This window comes from Phycodurus eques, chromosome 19, assembly GCF_024500275.1.
Source record: "Phycodurus eques isolate BA_2022a chromosome 19, UOR_Pequ_1.1, whole genome shotgun sequence".
Lineage (NCBI taxonomy): Eukaryota > Metazoa > Chordata > Actinopteri > Syngnathiformes > Syngnathidae > Phycodurus > Phycodurus eques.
In genome coordinates this window covers 8,502,710-8,515,992 of record NC_084543.1, presented here as the reverse complement: position 1 = coordinate 8,515,992, position 13,283 = coordinate 8,502,710, and the positions used below count along the sequence as shown (strand labels likewise).

Below are 13,283 nucleotides of genomic sequence, written 5' to 3'. Positions count from 1 at the left end.
TATGTGACTCTGTTGGAAGTATTTTGAGTCGCGTGTAGACAGCGTTTCAAAATAAAGCATTGTCAAGCAATACTGAGGACAGTGCGGCTCAGCAGCGTGCTATTGATAGACTCGAGTAAACAATGGAGGTTGATGACACACCGAGGAAAATCAGTATGTGGCCACGCAGACCATTATAATGGTCGCTGGGTTGTCGGCCTTTTAAACCATGCTAATCGTTAGCCCTGATGCTATCACCTACGTGCTATTTACATCAGTGCAGTAAAAAGTCCTTCCACTTACTGTTATACTAGTGGATAAACGTTAACTACTGAAAAATAAAAATAAAATAAATACTTTGAAGAAACCTGACAAAGTAAAAATGCCCAAAGCTTCTCTGGTCATTAGCGTGCTATCCATTAGCCATAATGCATGCTATTCAAGTTAGCATATATTCAATGAAATAACAAGTCCATCCACCTCCTGTTTTAAGTAACATTTTAACGTTAATTGCTGTCATACAAATGTAAAAATAAGTTATAACGCTATATAATAAAGCTAAAATAAAGTACATGCTAGTTACATTAGCATCAGTTAGCATTAGCAGAGGTTCTATGGTTATCGTCACACTAACTCAAAGCACACTAAGTCCTTTTGCTGCGCCCTAAACAGAAGCCTCGTGTGATTTTCTGACTTCACGCGTGATTTGGCTTCATTTTGAAGTCGGGCAGCTGTGCATGCGACTGCGGTTCTCTCCAGACCGATGCAGCTACCCCCGCCTTCCTTCCTTCCTCCCCAGCTTCCACCTACGTCCGGATGGACTTTAAGGTCATCACGTGATGCACCACGCAACAGACGTGTGTGTGTGTGTGTGTGCGCGCATGCTGCAGGAAACTAACTTGCCTGATTGTGTTTCACAGCTTCTTATCAGAGGCCTCATTATGTGTATTGTCAGCCATTGAACGCCTTTGTTTTGCTGTTTACATATGGGAAAGTTCCGAGTAGTGTCTCAAACAAAGAACCTCTGTAAACGTGCAAGAAGTCGTCTAGAAACTTTTTTTTTTTTAATCAAATGAGCACCTTAGAGCAATAATTCCCAACCACTGTTTGTGTGGTGAAGAGGTGGCGAAAGTACTGTCTCTGTACCTGAGTAAAAGTCAAGACACTTAAACACATTTTAAAAAATTGTAAAATTAGAACTATTAATTCAACTCCTTGATGTAAGTGAAACTAAAAGAGTACCAAAAAAAAAAAATATATATATATATATATATATATATATATATATATATATATATAAAATATATATATAATAAATATATATATATTTTGTCAGTTAATGATGCACAATACCTGTGACAAAAGTACCTTTTTTTTCAAAAGTACCACAATACCTGTGACAAAAGTTACTGACATTATTTAGCCAAGAAACCACCAACAAAGTAAATTTAACTCTGTTTATTTAAACTCTTCAATTAACTTGGGGTCACGTTCATAATTCCTGCACTTCGTCAGCTTTTGAACGACTCACAGTGGCGAATGAGCGTTGTACAGTGAACTGAAATGTATGGTTGCAGTTTCGTGGGCCGTACTGCATTTAGCCTGCAGGGTGCGACAAAAAACCTTTTGACGGTGAAGGTGAACAACTTTGTTTACCGAAAACAAAAACAAAAAAGAAGCTTTTAGCTCAAGGGCCACATTTAAATTTTTGAAAAACGAATGGGCCAGCTCATTCAAAGATGCGGTAAAAAAAAAAGAAAAGAAATATATATATATATATATATATATATATATATATATATATATATAAATAACGGCATTTTTTTTCGATATCAAAAAAGTAAAATATAAAAAAATCTAATTAGAAGTAATCAATTATTCAATAAAATATATTTCAAAACGTGTATGCAATATATGTAAATTAGTTAATTTTGGTAATATAGTTAATTCTATTTTTGGATTAGTTCATAACGTAATTAAAATTAATCAACCAATCATTTAAGTAAAGAAAACGTTACCTATATTTGTAAAATGGTCTATTTTACGCACAAATTTAATTCATTCTTATTTTTAAATTATATTATTTAATATTAGTCATATTAATTTACCAGTTATAATAAAATAAAAGGTGTATGTCATTTTTTTTGTTTTATTTTGGTGACATTCTTTCTCATTCTGTATTATGTTAATTGACATTAATTTAATTATAGTTAATTGTTTTAATGAAAACAAATTTTTAATACACATTTACAAAATTCAAAGACTGTCACACGTAGAGCAACTTGACTAAATGGTCATTGCGCAAGCTATTTCGTTTACATTCACCAAAAAAAGAATGCTCGCTCTCGCAAGATATCAAAAAATTCATAGAAACTCTATTTGTCTCTCCCCACGGAAATCTTTAGTAAAAGGCGAAAGATTTATGCTGTTTGAGCAGAAACAAGAGTGCACTCGTTTTCTGCTATCAGCGCGGTGGTCCCATTGTGGGCGCTACGATGTTAATTAACGGTGCGAGTTAAAAAAAATAAAATAAAAATAAATCAGATTACTCACGCAAAACATTTTAGTCGCAAAAATACCCGTTATAACCGACTTTTATACACGTTAAATGTGCTACAATTGAAATAAATGAGTCATAAATCCTTAGAAATGCTTAAAATAAGATTTTTACAGCGCAAAGCATGCTGGTTGGACAAAAAGGGATTCCTGGGTTCGCGGCCGACATGCATGCTGCTAGTTCTTATCTCAGGGTTTAGCTCAGACAACAGCGTATCTCTAGCATAGGGCAGCCACTCCCTCTTGGCTGGGTGGTTTTTACATCGAGATGGGAGAATTTCTGTTTCTCGAAGCTTCATGTGCACACGAAACCATCTGCTGGCCATTTGTATAATCACATGCAGCTGAAGCTACCACATAATGTGTGATGCACTGAATTCTTGGGAATGACTGAATTAAAAAAAAAAAACGTATGACCAAATAATTTCTCGAAGACAGGGAATAATCAAATATTTCAGAGCAGCCATTTGGCTTAGCTCTGGTAGGACTGAGGAGGTCAGAAAATCCTCAGAATTGTAGTGTTTATGGAAACAACGACTATACGTGAGACCGATGTGGAATAACTAATATACATTTGGAACCTTAAAAGACCCACGAACGGCACTAATTAGTCACTTGTAACGAAAAGTTTTTCCCCTTTCTGTGGTGACCTGCTTTTTTCCCCCTGATACCAAACAAGCTTTGAAACACTATTTTTCAAGCAAGTTTTTCCCAGCATTAACCTGCATTAACGTATACAGAAATATATTTTTTCTTGACAGATAATGTGAACATAAGTGCTTCCTCTTGAAAAAATAATGTTCCTTTATTCAAAACATGTACGAAAACACGATCATTAATAAACATTTAAGATAGTAAAATGAGCCTTTAAACTGAGCTGGTCCATATCTCCGGAGTACCGCCGGACCCACTCCAGCTCTCTCATCCTCTTTTCTCATGTAGTAGGATTGTCCAGATGAGGCAAGCAACGTCGACAAAATGTTTACGTGCTTGGCAGCACATATTTGGGTCAAAAGTTTCCAACGTGTTTAAAACCCTGCTTTTTGCAATGTATAAATGCCTTTGGAAATGTTGCGCATGACTGACTTCATGATTGCCTGCCACCAAGCTCCTTTCTTGTCGTATGCTGAAAACAATGTGAAAAGCAATCCACTCACGTTGTCTGTTTCTTAGCGGGAATTAAAGTAGTTTGTAGTTTCTGAAAAGTAGTCGCTCCGAGGGTCGGAAAAGTCAGCAAGTTGGCAACGCCGACTGTGGTTTTATAAACTCGCTCCTCTTCGCTGCCATGTTGTTAGTGAACGGAACGGAAGCTGATGGGGGAAAAAAAATGGTCATCTCCAATAAACATTATTAAATCAATGAAATCCATCAATAGCCCGGCCCTGCATCATGTACATAATATTCATTTCCCTCAAACAAATCCTCTTTATTCCAACTACCTCTGAATCGCGACTGAAATTCAAGACATTGCATGACTTATTTGACCTACTTTTGCTAATTCCTCCTTATTGTTGTGTACTAACGCGTGTCGGAGAGACAATGCCGCAGCCCAGCTCAGAATTCTTCACTTCAGCATCGTGTGCAATCGGGTGAGCCGGTTTTGCCACCCTAGCATCAACACGATGACCTACCGCAATAATGTTTCCCCGTCCATTGACCCCAACCACAATAACACAAGCATCATGTGTAACGGAAAAGCCATTAAGGGAAGTATACTACAGCAATACTATACAAAAACAAAAGCAACTGTGCCACGCACATCATATGGACTGTTGACAATAAACATGTATCTGATAACATAGCAATTAAAAAAAATTTGGTAAAATACTTCATGGCTGACCACTTCTTTGTGCACTGAAGCATTGCAGGCGCAGCCATCAATTTGTAACAAAACAGGTTTGCTCAAGTGTATCTAACCTAAGCATTTTCACTTCTGATTGTCTAAAAAAAACACCCAGAGTTGCAATCTTGAGGTGACACGTCGCAAGGCTCCTGAAGAGTGAGGGAAGCGGTGGAAATTTACAACACTTCTCAGACTGTTGAGCATAGAAGAGCGTTAATAAAATCAACATATTTACAACACTTCAAATTGGTTAATCATGCGTAAAAACAATAGAAGACATGGGGACAGACCAGTCGTATTCATTTGTGAAACATTTAGGAATTAACCATATTTGGATGTACAAGGTTTCCGCGCGACAGTGAGGATATTCACGAAAGATGCTGATAAATAAATGTGTCAATGTGTGCAGATCGCTACATGTCATCAACGGCCAGCCCCGTGAAGACGAATGTGCAATCTGATTGGTTAAAGACGTTTATACTCATACTGGCATCGGTATGAAAAAAAAGTGGTATCAAACATCCCAAGACAGACAGTTAGTTAGGAAAACATTTACACCATTTCATTGGGATTGATCATTGATTTTTGATCGTGTTTATGCCAGAAAAGAGGCTTTGCTGGCGCATACTGCTCACCACTGCCATAATTACTGAAAACATAGCCTTATTTTGTCACTTAAAATATACTGTACATAAATAGTGCTGAAAAGAGTCCTTCAAATGTATTTAGGAGTGATGCTACAGCTGCGGATGTAACATATTGCTACAAAAAAGAAAACGTTAAACCGATCGGACATTCTTCCCAGTTATGTTTTCGGAGGGGGTTTCTTTTCACTTCTTTGATACAGACGCATGATTTCGTCATTGTGCAGTTTCTCCCAGGTTTTCATTTCCAGAGTGTAGTCATGATTGGCATAGAAAACCACGTGGCTCTTGTCATGCTTCTGGAAGTAGTAGTTGGAGTACTTAGCGTAGTCTCTTGTCATGAAGCCGTACGCGTCAACCTGCGTAGAACAGAACATTTTGGATGCGGAAAATATTTTTATGTCATTACATTGTGTAAAAAAAAAAAAAAAAAAACTCACTGTATCACATGTGTGAAGAGCCAGGAAGAGTGTAAAAGCACCATTGGTTGGTCGGACTATTGCCCAGTAACGTGCGTTCAGGTGGGGAGACTTCAAGAACCTGAAGAGTGACAAAAACATGCTTGAGCCATTTGAAATGTGCCGAGTGTCGTGTGGCTGAGTGTTTTTGTTTTTGTTTTTGCACAGGGAGGAAGATGGTAAATAATAAGTGAAGGTCGACCTGTTTCGCACATATCGCAGAAAGTCCTGGTGCAGGACGTAAAAGCGGCTCTCGTTGTACTGCCCCATGTAATACGTCCGGGGCCTGAATGTGAAGGAAGAAAAAGAAAAAAAGTGAGAAAAAGAAAAGAAATCAAATGCAACAGTTATTCTACTCTTCTCTTTATTGGTCAACGAACCAAATTTGGTACCCAAAGTGTGTCTCAGTGAGCATGTAGAACTGCATGACTTCGTACAGCCAATCAGCAGAGAGAAATCATAATATTTAACAATTAACAAAAGAATAAATAAAATAATAACACCTGGCATATTTACAAATAAAATAAAATATGAATAGTAAAATAAAATAACAAAATTCATCAATACATCAATTCTGAAGAAGTAAAGAAAAGTCCCTCATCAGTTAGTCAATGAAAACACTACTTGGAAATTCTACTTTTAACCCTATTGCGGTGCATAATGTGTACTTTTCTGACTTCACTGACAAAGGACCCTTTGAGGCACTGAACAACAATAAAACAACAATACGACCTGAATCATACAATTACGGTCCCTAATTACAATTGCATTTAACGACAATGTCAATCTGTTTGCCAATATTTCATTATGTTATAGTTGTACTTACTAAGCCCTAAAAGGGCTAAGAAATGACCAAAAAAAACCAACTAATTCATTTTTACAGTGAAAGTAAGACACATAGATAACTGTTGGATGGATCAATGCTGAAATATCAATACTCCGATACCATTTTCAAAATATTTTGTAAACAAGTGATTGTTTGGATGATACTTACAAGCTATAATCCTAAAGATGATACATTTTAAATAGGAGGTATATGTTAAATCTTCCCTGAGGTATCAATATTGATATCTGCGCGATACTAGCCTTGCTTATGGTAACAGTAAGGACATTTGTGGAATTAGCTATCACTAACATACAGTCAACAATTCCGCTGTACTTTTCTGCGTTTCAAAAGAAATAAATATGTATGAAGCATATTCAGGCCAGGATATTCATCACCGTTTGTTTTGGTACTGGCCAAGCGGCACCCTTTCCCCTCTGAGGAGTCCTCCGAGCCACTGGAAGTCCCTCATGCCCTCTGGAATCATCACATACTTGATGCCCTGCACGAAATGAGCTGCATGAGTGATTGATTGACAGATATAATAAATGAATGCAGTTGACGGTAGGCTTACCTCGTCGTGGGGGGCCCATTTGTAGCCGTATTTCTTGAACAGATACAAAGACGTGGTGATGGAGTGCGCCGTGTGGACGTAGACAGACGTTTTGTTCCCGACGTCCTCCTCGTAACCCTTGGTGACCGCGCCGTTCATCCTGACACACAAACGCACCCAAAAAGCTTCCAAATCATAACTGCTTTTACCTTGTGGAGTGATTGGTGTTTTTTTTCTTTTTATAGAGTCGTCAAATTTCGCGGCCTCGTTGCACCCACACACAACGAAAAGTTAACCGGTTGTATAATTAGCGTCACCGATCCGTCTAGTATATGCGGTTAAAATTCGGTAGCCGTTGGACAAAAGCTATGGGACAAGTTCAGGAGGGATGCTTAGAAATGGAAAAAAAAAAAGATCCCAAAATGGCAGCGTCATAGCAAAATGGTTGACTTCCTGAATCTTTTGAGGCAGGGGCTTCTGTGACTTTTTATGTGTGTCTAATCGTGATAGAAATACAGCAAATTTCACGTCGCTAAATGAGATAGGCCACTCCAGGAGATTTTCCATCTTTTCAGGCAAAAAAATTGGGGGTCTGCCCATGATAGACACTCCTAGCAAATATCATGCTGTGAAGTAAAACTGCCCATGTGATCTGAATTTCCCAAATAATCTGGGGTCCTGAAAATGGCCAAACTGACCCTAAAATGGCAATTTTAATACAAAATATCAGACTTGCTGTGTCTTTTCGAGCATGGTTATTGAGACATTTTTGTGGGTCTACTCATGATGGACATACCTACCAATTCAGGAATTTCCCAAAATTATGGGTGCTAAAAAATGGTCAAATTGACCTGCTTCAAAACAAAATGGAAGACTTCCTGAGTCTTTAGGCAAAGCTTCTTGTGACCTTTTTGTGGTCCCTTCTTGTTGCATCTTTGTGACACACCTGGCCCAAAAAAAATGTCACTTCTCCAGTCTGGTGGGCAGAACATTTTTGTCTGCTTCTATTGTCAACTTGTCATTGTAAAACAAACACAAATTCCTATTCACTGATACGGTACTCGTGTGTGTCGCCTTTGTACAGTCTGTGCTGTTTTTTGTCTCCCATGAAGTGAGACGCATACTCGCACGAAAAACACTGTCACGCCCTGGAGGTCACCTCCATCCACACGCACCACATGGACTAAAGTATTGGGACACCTGGCCATTCAGTCAGTCTACATGTCCACGTGTCAATCATTAGACACAGCATCAGCGATTGGTCAAGGCAGGGACTCCCATTCTTCATGCAGACGTTGGTCAGTATGAACCATGACTTTCTCTCATGCTCGTGTCTCTGACTTCAGAAACCCGACAAGGTCATTGTCAATCATTGGACGGAGCAATGTAAGGTGGATAGAACACATATCCAACCCCATTTAATAAGCAACGCTATATTATTCACATTTTGGGTGAACGTCACTTCAAAAATAGATCGCATCACCACGGTGTGCTGCAGGATTAAGCCACACGGAAGCTCTTTGTGTTGGACGACACGTGGACAAACTGGTTTGCGTATATAAATTGCCGTAGGCTCTATGTTGCCTTTGTGAGGTATTGTGTGTGCACGCCTTGAGCAATATTTATTTAAAACATCCTGAAGCTTACTAAATTTCAAGCACAAAGAATGCTGCTGACGTTGTGACTCGAAAAAGAATAGACAGAAATAATATTGCATGACAACTCATAATTCTATCTAGCCTTATACTGGGGTTCACTGCAAACTCAGTTTGCCTTCAAGTAGCATGTGCAGTCCACCAATTTAAAATATTGCCTTAGCGCAGGGGTGTTCAAAGGGCTACATACAAAACAATCAAAAGATGTAAGTGCAACTTTGACATTCTTCACCTTTAATTTATTTAATACGCCAAAACCAATCCATCAGTGGAGGTAAATTTATGCTAGGGAAATATATTATGTTTTTATATACAGTATATCGTATATATTTATTATAAACACAGCTAGGTCATAAAGCACAGTCGAAGAATATTAAGGATTTTGGGGTGGACATCCCACAGTTAGAGTGTATCACAAAAGCGCTGGGATTGATTTAAAAAGGAGTAACAGGACTAAATGTGGACCAAAAGGCTTGAAAAATGAACAAAAGAATATATTACCTAAACACGTAATCGTGGGCGTCGATTTCTTTCCCCATTTTGGAGCCGTTCAGGATGCCGGCAGTACCCACAACAGCGCAACGAATGCAACCATCACCGCCTGGCTTTGGAGACAGGAGAGGCTCCTTTGGCTCTGGAATCAACTTGACTGAGGACATTACATCTAAAAAAAAAAAAAAAAAGGACTAATTTTTATGAATGTTTCATGTTTCGTTGTGAATGGTTACATTTCCCATGCTCCACCCACACTATGACACAAATTTAAATTCCTAAAGGCATGGCTTCTTGAGACTCTTGTAGGTCTACTGTTAGACATTTCATAGAGGTTTTAATAGTAACTTACTGCCACCACTGTTTCCAGTAAATTTCTGTAAACCTGATTACAGGACTTATTGACAACAGTTTCAAACCATGTTTCTAATCACTGTGGTACTGATGACCACACGGCTTCAAAATTCTGCCGCATGCAAAATACAGCAAGTCTCTGTGTGACATCAACCAAAATCGTAAGATTCACTGGAAACGGTAGTTAATTACTGTAAAATCGCTGTAAACGTATTTTATTGTAATGTATGTGGTAAATAACTGTAGAATTTACAGGAATGTCCAACAGTGTACTCATGACATCGCAGAGGCTTTTTACAGTAATTACTAACAACACCGTTGCTAGTAAGTTACTTGAAACATAAAGGCACATAAAATACATACAGTAATAAACATGCACATAAAAAGCACCACTTTCAAAATACAGCACTATCTATACTATATATATATATATATATATATATATATGGGGTCCTCAAAATGACCAAAATGATCTTAAAATGGCTGCTTTGATCCAAAATAGCAAACTTCCTGTGTATTTTCAGGTATGGCTTCTTGGGACATTTTTTTGTAGGTTTACTCATGATAAATATGTCTTCCAAATGTCATGTGGCTATAAGAAAATGGCCTTGGGGACTTAAATTTTAGAGCAAATTTTGGGGGCCTGGAAATGGAAAAAATGACCCTACAATGGCTGCTTTGATCCAAGATTGCAGACTTTCTGTGTCTTTTCAAGCATGGCTTGTAGGCTTTTTTGTGCGTCTGCCAATAATAGACATGACCTGCAAATCTCCTGTTGCTATGGGGGCTGGATCTTCCTCAAATTCCAGGGGACCTGGAAATGGCAAAAAGAAGCCTAAAATTGCCACTTCAAAGCAAAATAGCAGACTTCTTAATACTTCCGTTGGACAAAATCTCAAGGAGTTTGTCTTTGAAGGACGCCTGATGATGCATTCGCATACCATTGTAAGAGAATCCCATGAAGCCAAAAGGATTGTTGAAATGGGAGAGTCGGTTCCACTCGCTCATGTTGATGTTGTCCTTATGGAGGAACAAACGTATATTGGGAAGGAAAGCCTGCATGAAGCTCTTGTCCTTGGAATTCCTCAGGGATTGCTGGCAACTCTATAGGGGAAAGAAATTAATTCAATTCAAGCGTTCCTTTTCTTTCCTGCCATGGCGCATACTTACTGTGTTTGCTGGTGCAGCATCCTGGTTATAGACATCGTCAAAGTCCCAGACGGGAAGTTTGGAGAAGTTTGTTTTCAGGAGGATGGGCATGGGGGTCTCGGAGACGACGCCACGCGTGGACACGTTTTCTCTCTTGCGTTCAAACTCTGTGACGGCCATTGATGTTACCCACTTGGCGGGTGCTGTAGCATTTAAGACAATGGGTCTGGTGGCCTTTTCCTCATTATCCCATTTTGAGACGATAGTCTCAGAGTTCCCAGAGAAAGCGGTCCAGCTGAATTGGAGGAGAAAGCGAGAGCAAGGAGCTGACTCCTCAAAGAGGGCTAGAATACTTTTTAACATTTGTGCCATCCCTGTATTTACACTTAATGTACAAAATTATGTTACATCAATATTTTTTTTTCAGTTGGTTGCTTTAATTCCATAATTACCTTTGACTCTGATCAAAATGATCAAATATTATTTTCAGCATTCTAACCCTTTAAATGCCACATTATATCATCTTTCTCCTTTGAAACAAATATAAATGCCATCAATCCATTCCAGCTCCGCCCCAAACAAAACCTACAAAAATGTCATAATATTGTACTGTGTATATAAAAAAATACAGTAATGACATAGAATGTAAAGAAATTAAACAGTTTTGCAATATTTTTTGCTTCAATTCAATGGACATTGATCTGCTCCTTTTGGTGTGCGTGCCTCAGCCACCTTGGGCAGTATAATACAGGCAGAGACACACACTAAGAAGAGTTTCACAAATGACTCAGTAAGGTGCAGCAATATTACTCATTTATTGCAAAAGATAAAGTGCCTTTGAGGTTTGTCTTTCTACAAGTGTTGCTGCACAAGTTTGTTTAACTATCCATCATTCCATGGTTTATAACACCCCGACACCGATGCAATTTGCCCGTCAATGGCGTTTTGCATTGATTGTTAACATTAGGCTAAATGAACTCTTGTAAGGCAAAACTAAGTAGTTGTTTTAAATACATGTGTAATTCTCTTTGTTTTATGCTTAGTTTGACAATAATCTTCGAGTGGGAGTGGCAATAAACAGATGGAAGAAGACTTTGTTCACTATATGCCAAACTGCTTCTTGTTGTGAAGTGAGTTCAATGCCACCACACAGTGCTTGTATCTCAAATCAAATTTTTTGCTCACAACACGAAGCAAAACAACGTCAGAACTGCAGCTTATATCTTGAAAAACTCATAAGTCGCGTCACTTGTATCCCAAGGCGCTACTGTATTTAAGCTTTTAGTCAAAAGAAAAACAAAATTTTTTTTAACATTTTGCAAAAAATAAATAGGAGATTGATTCAACTTTGTTGGTTATTAGAATATTACATATGTCAAAGATTAGCAACAAATGTATTGATTTTTATTTACCTGAAGTTCTTTAGAAGTTCCAAATACTCCCACAAAAATGCACATGCACAAAATCTATCAAATCTCATATCGACATATAAAAATCATCATACATCAATATTTTAATCAGGTTTCTTTTGCTTTAATCCCTTATTCAACTTCAGCTCTAATTTAATTATTTATCTTTCAATTTCTTTAGCTCTTTCAAACCCCCACTTAAAGTTACAGGAACTTTGCACTTTTGGTATGTGTAGTTGTTGGAACTAAAAGGTTCCAAGAATTTAGGAGAAAGAGTTCTAGACCTATCGACCAGTACTGCTTTCAGACCCAATTAAAATAGTAACAGAACTGCATTTTGACAATAGTTCCCACCGTCCATATACAGCACAACTCTCCCAAAAGTTTTACAACTAAAAATAAATAAATACACTTACTTGATGTTTACTGTTACATTTTCTTGATATAGAGCAAAAAAGACAATTCCGATGGAGATGACAAGCAGCCAAGTAAAAATCCTAGATGTGTGGAAGGCCATGGCGGCACCTTGGACTTGCCCGGCTGGAAGGATCGCTGCTCTGCTGGGGGTGGGAGGGATGTGGCACCTTGTGGCAATTACACAATGGGCAGGGTTTCTGCTCTGCACTCGCACAAGCCCACACACACACACACACACACACACACACACACACTGGGCCTTATCACCACACACAAAGGCCAATCACCACTTGTGTGTTCCCGAGCTTCACTGAATCAACAACAGAGGAGGTTTATATGAGGTTCCGGACGAGTTTTATCATCAGCATTAGATGCAAGTTGACATGATTCTTAAGCAGCGTCCTCAAAAACGATTAACCCTCTGGCGCATAGCGGTCACAACAGCGGGCCGCCACTAAAAAGTAACCTTCTCTTTAATGCATTGGTTTCTATGGTGGAACTGGATATCAGCCTCTCTAAATAAGACCATTGCTAAGTGCACTTCAGGAGACATTCGAGGCAGCAGCCGACCCTGAAGAATTGCAATCAGTTGAAGGGCAGACAATTCCTTTCAAGGGCCTACTGTCCATCAAACAATACATACCAAAAAGCCCAAACCCGAGGGGTGTAAGATTCACGGCTATGAGTGCCATTGTTTTTTTTTTTTATTATTCTATACAGTGTTGAAATTTTCCAAAAATTGTTGAAATGTTTTTCAAAGCATAAAAAGAAACAAGTGTTTGTATATTTATAATAGACCACAAGTTAATTCATTTTTACAGTAAGTTCACAATGTTTTATGTTGAGTGCTTAGGCGCATGTAGTCCACTTGTTTGGACATGTCTGTAACTTTAAGAAAAATATCATATACTTGGGGGTGGGGGGGTTAAACATTTTGTTCCATGTCCTGAG

At 38.4% G+C, this 13,283-nt stretch overlaps 1 protein-coding gene and 1 non-coding gene across 3 annotated transcripts; both read right to left on the bottom strand.

The window, feature by feature from the left end:
• Positions 1-2,315: 2,315 nt before the first annotated feature.
• On the bottom strand, positions 2,316-2,428 carry LOC133395314 (U5 spliceosomal RNA). Its single transcript, XR_009767226.1, has one exon. It is a non-coding gene; the product is annotated as a U5 spliceosomal RNA (small nuclear RNA).
• Positions 2,429-3,374: 946 nt separating this feature from the next.
• On the bottom strand, positions 3,375-12,457 carry LOC133417976 (alpha-N-acetylgalactosaminide alpha-2,6-sialyltransferase 1-like). 2 transcript variants are annotated; one of them, XM_061706264.1, is made up of 9 exons: positions 12,332-12,457; positions 10,528-10,801; positions 10,299-10,461; positions 9,013-9,175; positions 6,878-7,016; positions 6,702-6,805; positions 5,683-5,766; positions 5,463-5,562; positions 3,375-5,381 (listed from the first exon to the last, which is right to left on the bottom strand). In XM_061706264.1, exons 1-9 carry the CDS (start codon positions 12,430-12,432, stop codon positions 5,184-5,186), a joined length of 1,326 nt encoding a protein of 441 aa, XP_061562248.1. In that variant the 5' UTR covers positions 12,433-12,457; the 3' UTR covers positions 3,375-5,183. The 2 variants fall into 2 exon arrangements, with proteins under 2 accessions (XP_061562248.1, XP_061562249.1); XM_061706265.1 differs by having other exon boundaries at positions 10,528-10,709; positions 12,332-12,389.
• Between the last annotated feature and the right edge of the window lie 826 nt (positions 12,458-13,283).

What these genes read in the sequence shown, in the direction of transcription:
- LOC133417976 (XM_061706264.1), bottom strand. Translation starts at nt 12,432, where the DNA reads ATGGCCTTCCACACATCTAGGATTTTTACTTGGCTGCTTGTCATCTCC. An exon ending in AATGTAACAGTAAACATCAA is followed by an intron (nt 10,802 to 12,331) that starts GTAAGTGTATTT and finishes CCTCCAATTCAG; the next exon opens with CTGGACCGCTTTCTCTGGGA. An exon ending in GGCCAGTACCAAAACAAACG is followed by an intron (nt 5,767 to 6,701) that starts GTGATGAATATC and finishes CTTCACATTCAG; the next exon opens with GCCCCGGACGTATTACATGG.